Source organism: Lineus longissimus, chromosome 9 (assembly GCF_910592395.1).
Source record: "Lineus longissimus chromosome 9, tnLinLong1.2, whole genome shotgun sequence".
Classification (NCBI taxonomy): Eukaryota; Metazoa; Nemertea; class Pilidiophora; order Heteronemertea; family Lineidae; genus Lineus; species Lineus longissimus.
In genome coordinates this window covers 1,189,189-1,210,156 of record NC_088316.1, presented here as the reverse complement: position 1 = coordinate 1,210,156, position 20,968 = coordinate 1,189,189, and the positions used below count along the sequence as shown (strand labels likewise).

Genomic DNA, 20,968 nt, shown 5'->3' with positions numbered 1-20,968 from the left:
TGCAATTAAGTCTAATCTAATGATCGTTTGTACTTTAGTGCAGGGGTTGATAATGCAATTTATAAAATGTGAAATACGTTTCAAGTGTTACATTTGAAAATAAACACTTTCTGTGATGTTTATGAAATGAGTACTGCCATCTAGGGAGTAAACTTGTAACTATTCTATGCTGAGCGGCTCTGTATTGGCTGGGAGGCTTATTTTGGCAATTCGGGAGGCAAACGAAAACATTAGCACTCATGTGGTTTTACTGCTGTATCATACATGTTGATATTATCCCAAACATCTCATTGTAACAATTTCTTCATGCTATCATTGCAGGCTAGCCGGCGTTCCCATGCTAACAGCCTCACCCTCCCCTACAATCACAAACCGCCACAACAGAAAAAAGAGATCCAGTATCTTGACCTTGACCTCAGCGGACCTAAGGGCAGTGGTGATGAAATCCAGTACCTTGACCTCGACCTTCAAGCGACCCCGGAGAAGAAGGTCATCAAAAGGTCGCCGAAACTGTCAAAACCTGTAACTGCTGGGAACGTCTCGCCGACGGAATATAAGGAGATAGACTTTCTTAAGACGCACGCGCTGAATGAGACGAGAAAAACTCTGGAAAGTGAGCATAAGCGGAAAAACAGCGATGCTGTTGCACCCATATGACTGCCACGTTAGGCCACAGCAATATAATTCATTGGATAGCGGGCCGCTGAACCAAACCCTAAGGGGGCAGGCAAATTATATACAAAAGAGCACCCTTGACTCTCTTACAATCAAATCTCATTGCCAGCTATTCACCTATGTGCCTTCAAGTTCTATGAAAAACTGAAGAAATTATCCTTTTGCCCTCAGTTCCAAATTTCCTATTTCCATCCTTTACCCAAGAATAGTTTCCCTGATCACCGCTATCTAATATATTATATTGGTGTGGCCTTAAGGCCCGTCTCCACTTAAATATATATATCGCTGCTATTTGCGAACAGGCCACAAGCATTCACACCAACAACAAGTTCTGTGCTTTTCTCTGCCTAAATACAGTTTCATTTGACAAGAGGAATGGAAGTTTTTTGCCTCTTCTCAACTGTGCGGAACTTTGAATTGATGAATAGTTATGTGGAGATGGACCTTTAGGGAATCACTTTACAGCTTCCCGACAACTTTGAACATTCTGAAACCCTAAATGCGCCCTTCTACCCACAGACAAATCAGTGTAAATTAAGGACTTATTCAGAAATTCCTGGATCGCGATTCTAGGTCAAAAGTTTTTCCACGGTTTACACCGGTTGTCTGAAGGTGGAATGGCATAAGGGGGTTTTAAACCATGTGAACCTGATTACTCAAAGGGTACTGTACCAGTTTGTCAGGATCCTGTTGTCAATAATCAGGGTTCCTCATGCTCTCCAGACCATCAGCGCGGCAGATTTATAGATCAAATGAGAAAAGTGTAATCATGTTTTTTTCTTGCCACAGTCTTCATTCTGTCTTCCCTCTTGAAATATCTTGTCTTCATCAATTTGCTGAGTGGCCTTTATCTAAGTAAAAATTGGTATTCAAGTTCAAATAAGTCAGAATGTGCTCATTAAAAGCTTTCCAATGAATGGTCATGTCAGTAAGCTCTGACAAGTCGTAATTTTCGAGTAATTTTCTCTGCCATGGCAATTGTTCAGATGTTTTTAGAATTAATTCTACATGCCAAGAAGCGTGTGCTATATATAGGATATGTTGCTATGATGTTTTATTAGAACATAATGTCAAAGAAATATTCCTTAGAATGGTAATTTTCCTCGAATTTTTAAGATATTTCTTGGGATTTGGTAGATTTAGATGACAGTTTGCCTGGTTCTTTGGGTGAGCAAACTTTTGAAGTACAGAGTGTATCAATGAGAATGATACGTAATTGGATAGGCCTATCAATAATGACCAAGTGACCTACCCGAGGTTGTCATCGGAGGTGCTGATACGAACACAATGTATAGTAGTTTATTCAGAGGATTCAACTTCCATTTAACAAATACATCGAAAGTTTGTATAAAGTGACTTTACGTAATTGAATAATTATTTTTACATATTTAGTTGGACATTGGTGTGCAATACCAGGTATAAAGTGGACATACATTGCAGCCATTTGATTCGTAATTATTAATGTGTGACCCGCCCTAGATAGTGGTTCACATACTTGCTGTGCTGGTTGTTGCATAGTTCCTTTAAATATTTGCAATGGGCTTGGCCAGTGTGTTATGTTAATCCCAGTTGGAATGCTGGAGGTAATTTGTGCTTTGTGTACATACAGTGAAATTCAGATTTCTAATATAATTATAAATGCTTAATGAGTGGACTACTTTATGATGTCATAGGGGAATTGTCAAATTGCTCGGTAGTTACCTGTGTTACGCCAAATCTGCAAAACTCTTTGAAGAAAGTAAAACTAAGATGTTTCGGTTTTGCTACACCCTGTATGAAACGAGGGCATATATCAGGGGAAGTGATTGTTTATTTCCTCAATGGCTACTATTTTTCTAGGTTCAAGATATTGGCATGTTCTTTTGCAATTGAAATTAATGACAGAAGAGTTTACTTTAACACGTATAATACTCAAGTAAATGTCCAAAATTAACAGATTTTAAAGAATATTTTAGATTTTTAATGGGTCGTCTGTATAAATCTTATGCTTACCTCTAATTTTCATAGTTACACTCTTTCTGTTTATGTGATCTACCCTGTCCAGAGGGTAGAGAATTTTTATTGACCGCTGCATTATGATGTGTTCATATGGATACTACATGTATGCATGTAGCAAGCTATTCAGCAAGAGTGTAGCTATGCTATCTTGAAGGTCCTTGTAAACACTTCTCTGAGCCCACCGACCATCAGATTTTATGATCAGCAGTTCATATTGAAAAATTAGGGATCGTTCAACATTTTCACCAGAGTACAGATTCATGTGACCACAAGCCCCTGGCTGTGCTATTTCTCAGACCCCCTCCCTCCCCAGTAAGAGTAAAATGTGGATTTCTACAATATATTTTCACTTATGTACTGAAGAATACAGCACCTGCCACCTACCCCCCCCCCCCCAAACCCCACACCCTTTATGTATAGTCTTTGTCTTTGTCCTCTTCTGCCAATGTTGAAAATGCTGAACCTCCCCTTCTAGGAAAGTGTGCCATTTTTGGCAAAAGGTGCAACTTCTATTTATGATTCAAACGATTTACTATACATGTATATATACTATATCTATATATGATATCACCCCAGAGATGTACATGAAGTTTGTTATCCAACATGGTGGCTACTCAGCATGGTGAAAGAGCAGTTAGCAGGGGGGGGGGGCTATATCAAGGCGTTATGGTGTTTTTGACCTTTTAGTTGAAATTTATACATCGGTTAAAACCAATCCCTCTGCTGGGGTAATTTCTAATACCTGTTCTTGGCTACGACAACCTTAAATGTCTGCATACGTATATATATATATGACGTTACGATACAATGCAGGTGAGTGCATGACGTGATGCATTGCATTGCCAGGTTTTTCATGCACTGGAGGGAAATATCAGTCCATGATATGTCTGACAAAGGCTTTTTACCCATCATACACTGCAAGGATGTAACGCCATGCATTCTGTAATGCATCGTAGTACATTACGTCATCACATCATCAAACCAGCGTATAGTCTGCCATAGTGAAGTGGTTAAATAGATAGATAGATAGATATCACAATTTAAATTGAATGCCAATTGTATTCTAATTAGCGAACAGTGTCCAAAAAGATAATTTTGTGGCACACGCTTGAGTTCCCCCCAATACGACTGTGCATTGACGCTTCTTCCTGCTGCCTGTTCACCATGTTATGATGCTAGATGGCAAAGAACAATTATCCAGGGTGACGATACTATAATGATTGCTGTTGTTTCGACATTTTGAAGCACGACTCAAAATAATAATGATAATGATATTTTTATGAGTGAATGTGTAATATATTACCTTTGTCATGAAAGGCAAATAAACATTGCATGAAGATTTTAGATTAGACTTAGTTTTTATTTTCCTTGGTAACCATTATTTGTTGCTGGTGATTGGCCTGGCCAGCTGAGAGAGTTTTGCTGGTTAAATAAAACGTGTGTGTTCGGACAGGTTTAGAATGCGATTGGAAACCTTTGATGAGACACATGTTCTATCAAAAGTATGAACTTAAAGAGGGAACTCGGACGGAAAAGACTTGGAAAGAGACGATGGGACAACCAACCTCCAACAGCTGGTTATCTGACCATATCTACTGTCTCGAGTGACAACCTTAGAATACCAAACTTGTCTCAGTCATAGCTAGGTATAAGAGGCTGCAGGAGAGACGATGGGACAACCAACCTCCACCAGGTGGTTATCTGACCATGCCCGTTGCCTTGAGGCACACCCTTTGAATACCAAACTTGTCTTAGTCCTAGGTAGGTATAACAGACTACAGGAGAGACGATGGGACAACCAACCTCCACCAGCTGGTTATCTGACCATATCTACTGTCTCGAGTCACTACCTTAGAATACCAAACTTGTCTTAGTCATAGCTAGGTATAAGAGGCTGCAGGAGAGACGATGGGACAACCAACCTCCAACAGCTGGTTATCTGACCATATCTACTGTCTTGAGTCACTACCTTAAAATACCAAACTTGTCTTAGTCATAGCTAGGTATAAGAGGCTGCAGGAGAGACGATGGGACAACCAACCTCCACCAGCTGGGTATCTGACCACATCTACTGTCTCGAGTCACTACCTTAGAATACCAAACTTGTCTTAGTCCTAGGTAGGTATAACAGACTAAAGGAGAGACGATGGGACAACCAACCTCTGCCATCTTTAACAGACCATGTTTGTTGTCGTAGGCACAACCTAAAAAGGCCGATATTCCTTTGTTGTAAGTTACCATCAGGCATTGGAGTACAGGAGAAACAATCAAATCATCAACCACCGCCAGCTGGTAACAGGCTGAGTCTGTAGTTGTGTCCGTCTCCTCAGACATTCCCTTTAACAACATGCGACACATGGTCAGAGGCACGTTCTTGAGAGAAACACACAAAAATATTTCCATTTCATTTAAACTTACAGTGTTGTTCTCCACCTCTACCCAAGTTTTGGAAGGGATGTGTTCCTTACAACTGCTACATCATCTTGTCCTTGTCTTAATGAGATGTGACATTTATAAAATGGTCAGACACATCAATATGGTTGTGATGCTCTACTTGAGCGCTACCTAGGTGCTACTTCATGTTGTCCTTGTTCTCTTCAAGAGATAGGACACTTGTGGAATGGTCAGATGGGGCAATAGCCGTCTCCAATATTCTGGTTGTGATGCTCCAGTAATCAATCATATGGACAGTCTCATCAGTCAGTCAATCTCTTCCGAGTGGTAGTCTGTCCAATTGACCAGGACCAAGTGTCTGATTTATAGTAGGGGCCTATATGTAGTCTAGGCCTGTGGTCTGCTGGTATGACCCATATTTTTGGTATTGTAAAATCGTTATGACAAATATATTAAAAAACTCTTACATTAGAATATTAATCAGTGTAAGAGGTATCTATCGATAAAATCAAGATCACTTTCAGGTTGATATTTCTTGAGATGAAAACGAAAGAACATATTAGTGAAGGTACATTAGCAAAACCAAAATATTGATCTTTCAGAAATTAGTTAGGTATCAAACTTCCGTTTCTCTGCTCAACGTATTTGAAGTAGTCGTAATCGCGTAATAGACGAACGCCTGCTGACCTAATACTCGCAGCACAGTGACATGTGCATATCTTTGCTTATTTTGACTATTTAGCTATACAGCCATAGTATGTATATAGTATACGGCTATGGCATAAAACAGCGGCACCCCGTCATGCTCGGCGTCTTCTATGAGAAGGAAAAGGAGGTCCTAATCATCGAGATAGCTGTCAGCTCCGACAGACACGTCCTAGCACGTGCGGAGGAGAAACGATCGAAGAACTGTGGCTGTGACTATCTCATCTCTCTCATCATGTTGTCAACACGGTGGAGCAGCCAGGACTGATTCGGCCTGGCTGTGACTTCCTCATCTCTCTCACCATGTTGACAACTTGGCAGAGCAGCCAAGACTAATTTGGCCTGACTTTGACTGTCTCATCTCTCTCACCATATTAACAACTAGGCAGTGCGGCGAAGACTGATGCCGCCTGGCTGTGACTGTCTCATCTCTCTCACCATATAGACAACTTGGCAGAGCAGCCAAGACTGATTTGGCCTGGCTGTGACTGTCTCTCATCTCTCTCACCATGTAGACAACTTGGCAGAGCAGCCGAGACTGATTTGGCCTGGCTGTGATTGTCTCATCTCTCTCGCCATATTAACAACTAGGCAGTGCGGCGAAGATTGATGCGGCCTGGCTGTGACTGTCTCATCACTCTCATCATGTTGTCAACACGGTGGAGCAGCCAGGACTGATTCGGCCTGGTTGTGACTTCCTCATCTCTCTCATCATGTTGTCAACACGGTGGAGCAGCCAGGACTGATTCGGCCTGGCTGTGACTGCCTCATCTCTCTCACCATGTTGACAACTTGGCACAGCAGCCAAGACTAATTTGGCCTGACTGTGACTGTCTCATCTCTCTCACCATATTAACAACTAGGCAGTGCGGCGAAGACTGATGCCGCCTGGCTGTGACTGTCTCATCTCTCTCACCATATAGACAACTTGGCAGAGCAGCCAAGACTGATTTGGCCTGGCTGTGACTGTCTCTCATCTCTCTCACCATGTAGACAACTTGGCAGAGCAGCCGAGACTGATTTGGCCTGGCTGTGATTGTCTCATCTCTCTCGCCATATTAACAACTAGGCAGTGCGGCGAAGATTGATGCGGCCTGGCTGTGACTGTCTCATCACTCTCATCATGTTGTCAACACGGTGGAGCAGCCAGGACTGATTCGGCCTGGCTGTGACTTCCTCATCTCTCTCACCATGTTGACAACTTGGCAGAGCAGCCAAGACTTTTTTTGCCTGGCTGTGACTGTCTCATCTCTCTCATCATGTTGTCAGCACGATGGAGGAGCCAGGACTGTCAAACAGTTGTGTGAGCTCACTAGAGCTTGCACTTACATAATAGTGTAAAACTAAAATTTATATAATATATATATATGTATATAAAACCGTCATCGGATGCGCATCCGATATGCCACGAGATTCTTTACCGTCAATTCCCTTACCGTCTTCGGATGCGCATCCGATATGCCACGAGATCCTTCACCGTCAATTCCCTTACCGTCTTCGGATCCGATATGCCACGAGATCCTTCACCGTCAATTCCCTTACCGTCATCGGATGCGCATCCGATATGCCACGAGATCCTTCACCATCAATTCCCTAACCGTCTTCGGATGCGCATCCGATATGCCACGAGTTTTTTTGTTACTTCACCGTCAATTCCTATACCGTCATGGATGCCACCAGCTTTGTTGTTCGTTGTAAAGGTTTCGGGGATACGACTAATGCATGCGAGCACCGTCGGCGGAACCCCAAACCGCCCTCTCGATCTATCCGTAAGAACAAGCCACTCTCGTGACCGTCACAGTTACGGACTCCGGACCTCCAGACTTTAGAGACCGAGCTTTTCTTTACCTTACAATTAATGTTTACTCGGCGCCTCACTTATATGTGTTGTTTTTTTCACATACATTGTTCTCGTGGTTTACGGAAAAGTAGGCCTAAAATGTTATAGTGTCTAAAAACAATATTCAGTTAATGGAATTACACTTTTTTCCATTACTGCTTGCTTGATATTGCCCTAACAACTTTTTCATGAATCAATTTTGAGCATTATGTTTACAACGTAGTTATTATAGCACGAATTATGAGTCTAAAATGCCAAATACTTGCAACTATTATGTTAATCACTGAAATCTTAGTGTACTAATTGCTCGCTATAAGCTAGGTTATTGCGCCCCTAAACCAACGTACTGACAACGCTACCTCCCCGGAATTACTCAAACTTTAACGTGAGTTAATTGTAATCTTACTCTCTATATACCAAAGTGATTTACCTAGGAATACAGTTGCACTTCACTGAAAACTAATGATGTGTTGATGAGTTCAATCATGGAGGTATTATTAATAATACCTCCATGGTTCAATGAATCCTTCGATTCCTTTGGTTTTCTTGGCGAACTGACGTCCGACAATCAATGACCCGTACGTGTACCTGCAATACGCCATTGCCGTAGTGTGTAAACAGATCTATTTTTGGACGAAACTCAGCCCCTCACAAACTTTGGTCCATTTCGCCAATGATGACACTGCTTCTAGACTGTACCACAGCACTTTAAGCTGTAGCAGCGCTAAGCAAGAGTCAAGACAAATGTCCGCTGCCAGCCGCTGCTGGACCAACCCCCTCGCCCACCCCCCATCATGATATCAGATTCAGAGGCCTGGCTGCAGAGCCCTGTGATTTAGCCAAATTCAATATGATTCTTTTCTACTGTGATGTTAAGGCCCTTGTGTCATGCAGCGTATTCGGTAGCACCGGTACACAACTTATGTTAAACCGCGACGTCTGCTGCAATTCAAATTGCATATGACGCCAACGGAATTGTGACGACTTGTTTCTCAAATCTTTTAGTGAACAGTGATCACGGGCTGTGGGAATTGCGAAGGGATGGTGTAGAGTATCGCCACAACAATGTTGATATGATCACTCGTCGTTTCAGCGGGCATGACTTGGTACATCCAGTGACCCAGCAAAAAGTAGCCTCGGTACAGCCAGAAGTAGCAACAAATCTCAAAAGGGGATCCTTGTCTGACTGGTGGCTGGACCACATGGTAGGTCACCATCAAATAAGGGAGTGGATCCAGCACAGCTGGATAGAGGGGGCCCCGTTGAGGGCGAAGCCTGAATATGGTGAGGGCTCGCCCTCACAATCACATGAAAGCGCAGTAGGCGCTCACCCACGAAGGGAGGTCTGGGGGTCTCCAGCAGGAAAATTTTGAAACTGAGATGCTCTCAGATCCGTTTCCCAAGTGTTTGAGAGACGATGTTTACTCGTTAATTCACTGCAAAGAAATGCATAACGAAAAAGCCACCTAGGTTTTCTTCTTTGGGTTGTGAGGAGAATATTTCAAATCATTTGAGCAGCAGTGTCTAACCTACAACGCCGTCAATGATTTCCACTGTTTTTGTTTTCACTGTTTCAGACACTTGTTGGAAAAGGAAGGACCAAAGGTGCCATCGTCGAGGGCCCAGATAGATGAAGAGATTGAAGCCTGGGCTGCACACAATCCTGTTAGTAACAAAAAAAGAAGGAAAAAATGCTGTCCCATTTGTCCATATGCCCAGCGCCAGAACCCATTTATACATCTGGGTAGTGAGGCAAGTGTCTAAGAGACCTGCCTGAGTCTCTCACCGACTGTAGGATTCGAACCAGGGACCTCTTGACCTCTAGTTGAGAATCTGAGCCACTAGTCCATAGTGTGTCGTGTAGATTCACGCTGGTCTTGCTCTTCGATCTTGTCACGTCACATCCTTGTCCCTTGCTCTGCCACAATCATGTACTGTATTGAATTGAATTCTATTTTCTGTCTTCAGAAAATCTAGGAAGAAGTCGCCACCCACTGATGATCTCATCCAAGTTTACCAAAGACTCCAAAGCAGTGTAGGAGAGGAATGGTGGCCTGTTCGAACAGGCATGGACTGAATCGCCAGCTCTCATCTCCCTAGTCACTCTGATGGCCACGTGTCGCTCCTCGATCAACAGCGATTTCAATGACTGATGCGTTGATGTGGGCAAAAAGTGAATCCTTTCTCGCCTTTGAACTCTGGTGTTCGTCGTATCAATCCATTTTGATTGTCGAGCAACTTGTGGGCACACCTCAACTTGTTAGTGGGAAGTAATTTGCAATAGAGTGACTTACTTTTATTGCTATATTTTATTGTATTTTTTCACTTCACATCATTGTTATTTTGAAAAATCCTGCCAAAATTCTGTTGACTGTTTGTTGTCGACAAGAGTCTATGTTTCATGAATAACAAGGCTGTGTTCTGTACATTGTATTCCGTCTTTAGTCTCCTGTCTTTGCATCTGTTTTCATTATTTTGTTGCCTCAAAAGAGGGCAACGTTAAGTCGGTGAATTGGTTTGGATGGAGATGACCCTTAAGAAAAAAATCTCAGATTCACCATGGTAAAATCGGAGTTGACCATGCTCACCATGGTGAATGCAGCGTTCACCATGGTGAATTCAAAGTTGACCATGCTCACCATGAATGTAGAATTTACCATGCTCACCATGGTAAAATATTTCACCGTCCCAATTCACTATGGTGAAGTGCTGTCAGATTGCCATGGTGAAATTGAGACACATTATTTTATCCTTAGGGTAGGCCCCCTACACCAACACCTAACACTTTCTCAACCCCAATACTTGACCTGACCCAATGTATGTCTGCCCATATCAGCCCAGAAACTCCCCAACCCAAGCAAAATCATGAAGCCCATCGCACTATTGTCCGTCTTCTGTCATGGTACAGGCAACGGCAATTGCGATTGGTGAAATCCCAATATCTTTCTGGCTGCATGGTCTGTGGGATGTGGAAACAATCAACCTCCACCAGCTGCTTATCTATTCAGATTGTGAAGGCCTTCACACAACATAAAAACTCTGACGCGAAACAACTACCCTCTGCCAGCTGGTTATCTGGTCAGGTTGGGAAGACCTTGACACAACCTAAAAATTACACTAAGGTTACCGCTAATGAACTTTGGAGACGACAGGACAGCCTACGTAACAACCAACCTCTTCCAGCTGGATATCTGGTCAGGTTGGGAAGACATTGACACAACCTTCAAAGGGTCCTTTAGCTGTACAAGACAACATTAAACTGTGATACAAGACAACTGATTTGGTTGTACCGTGGTAATCATCTCACAAGGACGGAAAATGGAACAACCAACATCTGCCAGCTGGTTATCTGGTCAGGTTGGGAAGTCATTGACACAACTTCAAATGGTCATTTAGCTGTACAAGACAACTGATTTGGTTGTACCGTGGTAATCATCTCACAAGGACGGACAAATCCCCGAAAAATCAATAAAATAGGGGTGTTATTACTGCTATTTTCCCTTCAAAAACTGAAAATAGGGGTATATTTTCTCATGTTTTCCTTCCCTGGGTCTTCTAAGGATCCTCAGCAGCAAGGAGATGATGTTCAGGAACACGTTATGCATTTCCATGAAGATCCTGATGGGGATGTGAACTTTGCTGCTCCAGAAGAGCAGACCCAAATTAGACATGTTGCTCAGGAAGCCCTTGATGATGATGAAGAGGAAACACAGCCTGCTATCACCAAGGTATCAAACACAATCCTCGGGGTAGGGATCCAAGACTCCCTTCAATTAGGGGGGTAAGATCAAATCCTTCCTTCAAATAGGGGGTCAATTTCCTCACAAAAGCCCGCAAATAGGGGTACAAAAAAATGCTGTTTCCTTCCATTAGGGGGTGATTTTAAAACTTGGGAACAAGCCTATGTACCCCCTAAATAAGGGGAGTGGGGGGGGGGGGGGTGCCTTGCCCGAGACCTGGCTACATGTAGGAGGAGCACGCATTTTAAAGTTATAGTAGTGATAGTGCAATTGGTTCGAGCCATTTGGAGGCCGACATGTGAAGGCCTATCTCAGTATCTGGGTACTCCTTCTCCGTATAAAAAGGGGCATTGCTGACGAAGGAACGAGGCATTGGGTGATATGAATAAAAGACTAGCAAATGATTTTACTTCAATTTTGTACAGAAAGGCCTGGAGTAAATGTACATGGAGTTTTAGATAAAAGCATTTGCTAGTCTTTATTCATATCACCCATTGCCTCATCATCTCTATCGAACCATGGAGGTATTATTCTTAATAATACCTCCATGTTCGAACCAACTGATACACTTTTATATGCACGCATACAGCACGCCACAGCTAGGTCCGAGTCTGTGGACAAATAAAATGGTTGGTTTTTTTTATATTGCATTAGATTTTCATTGCAATTCAATCTATTCAGGGTATAGCCCATTGAACCTGCCTGCGCCACGGGGCAATGCTTATGACTTATTGTCATATTGATGGGGGGGGGGGTTAAAATGCTCCAGCATGATGCCTGAGCAGAAATCCCCCTACAAGCAGCCTAACAGTATTTTCGGGGACCAGAGTTAGGTCTAGAAAAAACAAAGACACTTATGAAGGACTATATGATTTGAGGGACTATCTTTCACTTTACACCACCCATACATGCGCTGTGTGCAGCTGATGTTCGCCGTGGTGATCCCCATCTATTAATAGATTTCATCACAAAACACGGCCGTACCACAGAATTGGGGGACCAAATAATGATCAGCCAACAAGCGATTTCTGGAGATGCAGGAAAGTTAGTGCTTTTACCTATTCCATGCATTCCAGGTGTATCGCTGTAAGTATGATATACCATTTTTAACAACATGTTTATCTGAAATTCTTATGTTTCTTGGACTTATTTTCGAGACGGATTACTACAGAAAAGGTGTTGTTGGGCTTTTCCGGGTCACCGGCGAGAAAAACGTCTGCTACTGCTAGCCTACTCGATCCATCTTTTTGACTTGCGGTTGCGCTGTGTATTTACTATTTCAGTATTTGGGTTGTTATTTTCTTATACTGGTCATACTGTATGTGTATGTATGTATGTATGTATGTATTTGTGTGCCAGATTAGCAAGTTGTCTAAAATGCACCACCAGCGTCCGTCTACCACCCAGTCAACGGCCATGTTCGATTTGACTTGGAGGGTATGATGGGGCTTCCCAGTATTCAGACCAGTAATACAGGAGCCTTGTGATTTCAGACAACATCTCCCATATCTTAAACCTATAGTCGTAGTTCCACCTATCACAAAACCCCGTGTTTTTTCAAGACCCGTGTCTTCGCCGTGTGTCAAAAAACCCGCGGCGCACAAGTTTTCACCTATCAGTTTGTTAGATAATGGTAAACAGCCCCGGCGACAGGTGCGCGGTAGGTAGGGAGCTCTCCTGTGTTTTTTCCCCGTTGGAGGGGGCGCAATACCGAGGCAACAACACCACGCCATCTGTCGCCGGATCTTAGAACTTGCAATTGCCGTGTCTATTCAGATTCCACCTATCAAAAAACCCGTGTTGAACACGGGTCTAAATTAGCCCCCGATTAGCCCCATCGAGCGCGATGGGGCTAATAGACACGGGGATTTGACACACGGGTCTATTTAAACACGGCAATTCATAGGTGTAAGCGCAAAAGACACAGGGATTTGATAGGTCATGTAGGTGGAAGTACGACTTATATGTCATGAAATTTTCAGGAAATGTGTTTTATGGTGTATTACGTTTATGGCTACTTAATTTTATTTGATGACTTTATACCTGACTTTAAACCTGGTGGACGCTGTTAGTGATGACCGCTTGCTAGTACAGCCCTGTCAGCAGTCTTAGTCCCCTGGGATATTCTGTTTTATTCTTCTTCCGCGTCTGGAACTCAGGCCAACACTCAACACTAGCGACCGAGCTTTAATATAACGTGCACGAGGGATGGAGCAGGATGAACTATCCTAGATCATAGAAACAGAGCATCTATTCTTTGCATACAATGTTAGATCTGTTAGTGATACTGATAGGGTGGTCGAGATGTATTTTCTTGTTGTCATAATCAAATGATCAAGTTACACTTACACTTACAGGATTCTGTCATGTGCTTTTGTTTTTGGCATGTCTGGTGAATGCATCTAAATTAGAACTGTAATCCACTAAATTCATACTCAGTTGAAGGATATCTGATGTTTGAAATATTGCTGCTTCCAGAAATGAGAAAACTACGGTCGCAACCTGATACATGGAGAGTGTACTGTAGTAACAGAAATTGTCAAGTCACTTTGCTGAGAGTGAGAACACTGCATGTCACCCATCATTCCACCACTCACTGACAGCTGACTTTTTCAAGCAGTTGGCGTGTTTGATCAAGCTTCCTTTTTGATGCTGCAGAAACCAAGGAGCTGACTTTCTTTTTTTCTTCTTAGCGATGACTTTAAATGAGATTTTTCTCATAGCTTTACATGAATAATGCCTCCAGGTCTTGATGACATTTATCATTAAGATTAAGAAAAGAGCAACAATGATTTTTGTGATATCTTTGTAAAAGACGGAAGGCTTTGTGTAATCTGAATTTTGGTTGATATCATATTTATTATTAGTCGCAATCTTTTGTTTCTCTGCGGAGATAATAGTTAAAATTTACATTCTAGGATATTTCCTTTCAAAACACCTTGTCCACCTCGGTGGTTGCCATTTCACAGATCTACATGTAGCACTGATCCGAGATTCTGTGGTATACTAGATTGTGTGTCAATTTTGTGGCTTCGAATAACCTGAATCGTGCTAGGGAGTAACTTGCCATCAAATCTCCAGTGGGCTCTGTAGGTCTCATTCATTTAGTATAAGGGGAAAAATTTTAAAGGGTGTCAACAGGGCACAGCACCGTTCTAGGTATGCTTGGACTAAACACTTCAATTCTGCGCTGCCATTCAGACTTTCATCCTATTATTTGAACAGTGTTCATGCAGATGGATCATATTCATATTGAGCCTTAGAAAGTGATTGGTACCTTGGGGCCTTTTCATTATCTAATGGAATGAAGATGACCTTTGTTTTAGTTAGCTTGTTTTGTTGATCAACAAATTATTGATCATTTGGTGTGCAGTCTGAATAATTAATTTATAATGGAAAGTAGAGAGGTTAATACTAATCTAATCAGGCTGGTTTCTGTGTGCCCGAATTTTCATTTCAACTAAAATAAACCATGGCAAATAACTTTTAAAAATAAAAAAAATCTGAAATAAAATGTCATGATATTTGCATCTAATTTCATTCAATTTATTGGTAAACGTACCATTAAACCCAAACGTAAATTTTTAACTTTTCAGTCAGTTTTGTTCGATTAACTTTGAAATATAAAGAATTTGACTCTGTTTTCATAGGACAAATTTTTAACACCCGCAAACAAATGATTCAAATTAGTGCAACCTGTAATCACAATCAAATGATGGAAATGTCACCATTGGCATTTGTCAGTGCAGCGGTCCCTTTGACAAGAATCAGTGAGTGCTGTGACCTGCAATCTTTATCAAGCCCAGCAATTACCGATGTACCCACAGAGGACAGATCTGTTTGTCACACAAAGCAGCGATTAAAAAATCACAGGTCGCAGTGATTTAGATCACTTGTTTGTGCAGTGCTTAAGAACTGGCTTCATTTCACCATTGGCAATCAGCAAATGGTTTTGACATTTCTCACTTAAAAACTAATAAACGTGATAAAGTGTTTACTTTTACATGTTTTATGTGGATTGAACAATTCAAATGTCAGAATCAGATGGAGACATTCATGTGGTATATCATGTTTCAGTTGCATTTCACAGGTTTTTGTGTCCATTACTTACGTTTTGAATCCAATTGTAAGTTCAAGTTGTCCTGACATACCAGTCTTAGCATTCTGTTCATGTGACGGCTCTAGCTACATGTAAAGGTTAATGTCAAAACTTTTGAAAATGAGTTGTCAATTATAATGGGATGATTCCTCACACAAATCTCTTCAGATATATGATGACTATCTCTTGAGGGTTGATTTAGATGTGGACCTGGTACATCTCTCTCTTTCTCAAGTTTAATTAAAGAGTAAGAAGGAAGCATTTAAAATCGTTCAAAATGCAGTTTACCCTTGAAACATTAACTTGATATATCACAGCTGACTAAATTTCTGGGAATATTTCCGTATATCTTACATATTGTTAAGCCCCCCCCCCCCCCCCCCCCCATTCGGGATATGTCGTTAAGAAATTACCTTCTCTCTTGATTAAGACGGATTGCTCTCTGATTCTTTTTTGGTATTGTATGTTATAGAAAGAAGCGGTCTCTGTAAATATCAGAGTTCGTGCGTTGTTTACAATACATGTCAGCAGTTGTCATACTTGTATGGGGTATTCAGAAAGAGGTGTGGACTAGACAAAGCACTTAAAGGTACATTTGAGGTTTAAGAATGGTCTATGCAGGTATGTCCTAATGTCAAAGCTCTGCAAGGCCGCACCAATTCAATCACTTTCGATTGCAGGCCCAGCTACAAACCAACAGAGTGTTTTCACGACCAGCCATGCTGGGGGCTTATTCATGAAGCATTCGTAACTTTGCGAGGACGCTAACCTTTTGTTTGACAGACAGTACACAATAGGGCAACCGCAAGTTAACAATAAACTGCGCACTGCGTAAAGTTGCGAGGGCTTTGTGAATACGGTCCCTGGAGGGCAGAACAATGATGTGTCATATGCTGTCATGGTCATTTGGGCCGTCCCTCCAGCTTGGCAGGCGATCATATCATGTGAAAACATTCTACTTCCTCTGTGTGGAAAGAAAAATTTCATAACTCCCATCGACCAGTATTAAAAATTGCACCTGTTGCCACAAAATGAATTTAGAAAACTCTTGTCTTGGTTGCAGAGGTTCACTAATGACATAGAAGTTTGATGTTGTCAACGAAAGTCAAGTGTACTGACATTGAGTTGTTCGCAATATGTTCTGTATTCTAGAGTCCAGTGAGCTTCTTTTTCCCTTGCTCTGACAAAAAAATGGCCTCCTTGCCCACTATCTGTGGTATCAAATTGGTGTGACCTAAAGAGTAAACATAATTATCAGTTTGTGGGTATTTGAAGTCATTTTGTTGTTTCTAGGTATCCAGGGGAGTGTCTAGACATGGTTCTTGTTCTCCCAGTTACAAAGGGACATTTGAGTTTAAGAATATCGAGCTGCCTCTCAGCGCTAAGAGCCTAAGTAGGCGTAAATATCAGAGTTTTTGGCTGTCGTAATCATGATCCAGGTATACAGGTATATAGGATGTATACAGGACTTTCTCTTGTCCTCAGATAAACAAACAGATTTGCCACAATCACCCCTATCCCATCGTTGATCGAGCCTGGTTTAAATGTCCCCAACTCCTAATCAACCTGATTAATACCCATGTTAGGGGAGCAAGCTGTTCATTAGCTCACCTAATGAGCCAATATATATTCAAGTGTTCTTGACATTGATGAAACAAATGTTTCAATCTTGCCACTGATCTAGCTTTAAGCCGATGTTAGAGGATCAATGTCCCGGACAAATGGCTTGACGATCTTTCACATGGATACGAGACGGAGTTGATGCTTTCACCTTTATTGCTGTCATTGGCAATGTTTAAAAGGAAAGGAGATTGCAATAGGGGAGGGGGGGACCTGTCCCAGTGTCCCATTATAGATATGATAAATCCCAGTCCCCAATGTCCATTTCAGTCAATTCCAGAATCCCGCTAAAAATATGCTTACTGACAGCAACTCTTCTCAATACTTATTACTCTACAACTATACGGTCTAAAAGCACTTAGCATTCGTTCCCCAGCTTCTGTAGAAACCACACGTACTGTGCTACACTGGACCAGTTGAAAGTACCGTGAGGAACTCGCTGGGCCTTGAACCCATTGCCTACTGATCACAAGTCGGATACCCTTCAACTCTGCCACCGCACTTCCAGTTTCAGCACGTGAGTGCAAACCCCAAGACTTTTAGGGTTAAAAATGATAATTACGATATCAGAGATCAGCTTGCTGGGATGGTATAACATGACATCCCAGATAGATCTGTGATAATTACCGTTACTGTGTTACTGTTACGGCAAGATAATCCATATATCCGTATGGTGAGTGAGGGCGATGCATGATGCTGATGATGCGTCAAGTACTGAGTGTAAGGCTGAGGAGGGGGCTGGGAAATCTGCTGGTCTTGGAATACCTGGGTTCTGGGAAATCTGTTGGTCTTGGAATACCTAGGTTCTTAGACATCTGCTGGTCTTGAAATACTTTGGTTCTGCAACATCTGCTGGTCTTGGAATACCTTGGTTCTGCGACATCTCCTGGTCTTGGAATACCTGGGTTTTGAGACGTCTTCTGGTCTTGGAATACTTTGCTTCGGGGACGTTTGCTGGTCTTGGAATACTTTGCTCCTGGGACGCCTGCTTGACTTGGAAAGCGTAGTTTTGAGACATCTGCAGGGCTTGGAGACTTGAGATGCTGTTATTCTTGCACAGCTGCTCGTCTTTGAATGGTTTGTTTCTGGGACATCTGAGAATAAAACATGAAAATAGACAGTCCTTTTGGTGACTGTCATGACTATAGTTACACATTTGTGAGCCAGATTATACAGCCTCTTTGGGTAATAATGGGTACTCATGCTACCCGATCTCCCTGCCAATGCGTTTGACTGCCTCTGCTCGGTCCACCCACATGCATGGCTTGGCTAGGTAAGAATTGTCATCATGTTCAGGTCTCAAACATCAAAATGGGATTAGTGCCAGTGGTTTGATGTGAGCTACGAGTAATGCCCGACGCCATGCTTTCTCTGCGGTAGGTTATCCATCGAGCCTTCGCTTCTTCAGCATCTACCCTCACCTTGCTGTCGCTGACCTCAGAAGTTCAGTGCCTCGAAATTGATACCCACTGATGCAAAACATGAAATAGATTCGTATCGTCAATAGCTTGATAGACCATACCAGTACTACTATTCATCAATCCAGATTGAGATCCAGATCTGACCATTGCACTGATGGGCAAACATCTGATGATAGTATTCATCGATTTCATGTCAGTTGTGCATTCATCATGCTTCGGGATAATTTGCTAGAGATCACCTTCTGATTTCAAATGCAGTGTGTGTTTTTTTTCTCGGGAGATCTCAAGTGCTTTGTAAGGACATAGGTTGGATGTTTCCGTGGTGGAGTAGGAATCCAGACGAAAGTTTTTCTCATGAGGAGTCAATACGAAACTTTGTAAAATCATCCTTCTTGTGTCAACTAAACCCTTCTAAACCACTTCATTCAGATCAATGCTAAATCCATCTCTCCCAATGTTCATAATATGAATATCTTAGTGCTCAGTCTAGGAATATTTTGAAGGGTGCGGCATCCCGCCACCCCCAGTTTCTGATTCTGAAAGTAGTCAAATTTTGTCCACTTTTGGTCAATTTTCCAAATCGGACACGCAAGTATGCCTTTTTCAGTTTTTGGCCTAAATTGCCCTCTGCCCTTTTCCATCAAAAGGAGAAATACCCTGGCTTTTTCAAACCCTGGAAGAAGCATCTGCTTGAACTGTAGAAAAACAAACCATTTCGTAAAAAGAAGATATTACCCAGTACTAAGAATCATAAATATAATATCTTATGAATCTAATGCTAAAGCTTTCATATTTCTTATGATGGCATATCAAAAGATTTCGTAATAATTACTTATGATATGTAGAGTCAGTTATTACTGTCTGCCAGTTTGTCCCTGACTGCCTGGTACATTGTCCCTAATTTGGTAAGTAGTAATCATTATGTTCAGAGTGATACCGTCAAAGTCAGGATTGCATTAGGGCAGACCAATGATAAAGACGTTTCGCATCCTGGCCAGCAGGCTGCACTACATAAAGTTTACAGGCCAAGGCAATATTTAGCAGTGCACTACAAGGAATTAAGGTTTTTCAGCTTATGAAAATAACACCATATGCACCTCAAGAGGGTTTTCAGAGAAATGAATGGATTTAACTGGGCATGAGGATAATGACTCTGCTTGCCACCAGGTGTCACCACTGATAGTATCACATTTATTCTGGTCTCTAATACTGATCAACGCCAGTGTCGCGAGGCAGTTTTGGACATGATTTGTGAATTTCAGGCACTTCATGGTTACATCTATTTCTAGTGCATTGTTAAGTGCAGTTCAATGATATTCGATTCCAATGTTTGGAGAAGTCTAAGTCCTGCTGGAAGCCATTTCATTCGAATGAAAAACCACCAACACATCTCAGACACAAGTTGTCCATTCAACCAACAAGTTATCTCCATTGTTTCTGTGTAAACCAGGGACTGACAAAAAAGGAAGTGATTTTTGTCCTCACCTTTCCTATCTCATGTAGACATTATCTGTTCACAATGTATTGCCAGCTAATCAGGAAGCCTTCCCTATGATAGAGGCAATGATTGCGCAGGTGATTAGTAAATGTCATCTTGTTATGATATTGCTGGTGGGGGGGGGGGGATTATGTATCTCATTGTGTACCTTGTCATAGGTGTCTCGTCCATAAGAAAGGAAGTGTTGGCAGCTTTGTTGAGAACTGACAGTTTCTATTTCCTTTCTTTGAGTGCAGCATTTGGTCCAAGGCATTTTATATGAAAGTACGTATTCATTTCAAGACAGCATTAACTGTGGCTTCTCCTCTTTATCTCATCCAACAAGAAGGTAATATTGTGAGCTTCGCAGAAAAATGGTTCTTACTATTTCTTTAATTTGAGTGCACATCTGCTTAGCTCCTTCTTCTTCATCTGCATTCACTCTGCACTTGGAGACCTGTCTTATTCTCCAGGGAGTATTCCCCCTACAGGGCGGGATGAGTGTTTTTACGTGCCACTACAGTAAGGCGCCTATTAGTTATATTGGCCGAGTGACTACGTCTTCAACCTGAGGTAGAGTCTATGCAAGCTTCTCATCTGCTCAGCAATTTTTCGCCATTTGTTTGAAATTTTGTATGTAATATTAAGTCTGTGTGGCTAAGTCACGCTCCATACATAGGATAAGCTTCCTTGTTTCTTCTGTCGCCTGTCGTTTCGCAATTTATATTTAGCCTCAGAGATTTGTGTGGCATTGTATCTTTATCGATTATCTTCTTTTTTCCTGAGTATCTTTTACCGTCATATTCTCGGCTCTCTTTCCTGTGCCATGTGTCACAAACCGGATCATGTCAGAGAGACTTTACAGGATGTCCCAAGACGTTAGGACAGACATTTTGATCCTTTGATCATTGATCCATAGATGGAATCCGTTATAGATTTGTTGCCAAATTTATATCCGAACTGGTGAACCATTCTTATTTTCAAAAATTCTGAAGACTG

At 41.9% G+C, this 20,968-nt stretch overlaps 1 protein-coding gene and 1 long non-coding RNA gene across 9 annotated transcripts in view; both read left to right on the top strand.

Moving 5' to 3' along the window:
* LOC135493213 (GRB2-associated-binding protein 1-like) overlaps window positions 1-4,017 on the top strand; it is a 29,425-nt gene extending 25,408 nt beyond the window's left edge. For all 5 annotated transcript variants that reach the window (XM_064780311.1, XM_064780310.1, XM_064780309.1 and 2 more), the window contains one exon: window positions 322-4,017. In XM_064780311.1, the coding sequence (XP_064636381.1) occupies window positions 322-657 (336 nt within the window). In that variant the 3' untranslated portion in view covers window positions 658-4,017. The remainder of the gene's footprint in view (window positions 1-321) is intronic.
* A 3,702-nt stretch (window positions 4,018-7,719) lies between these two features.
* Window positions 7,720-10,045, top strand: LOC135493701 (uncharacterized). Of its 4 annotated transcripts, none has more exons than XR_010448278.1 (4): window positions 7,720-7,997; window positions 8,618-8,817; window positions 9,190-9,364; window positions 9,581-10,045. It is a non-coding gene; the product is annotated as an uncharacterized LOC135493701 (long non-coding RNA). The 4 variants fall into 4 exon arrangements; XR_010448280.1 differs by having other exon boundaries at window positions 7,724-7,997; window positions 8,706-8,817; XR_010448277.1 differs by lacking the exon at window positions 7,720-7,997 and having other exon boundaries at window positions 8,423-8,817.
* Window positions 10,046-20,968: the final 10,923 nt, after the last annotated feature.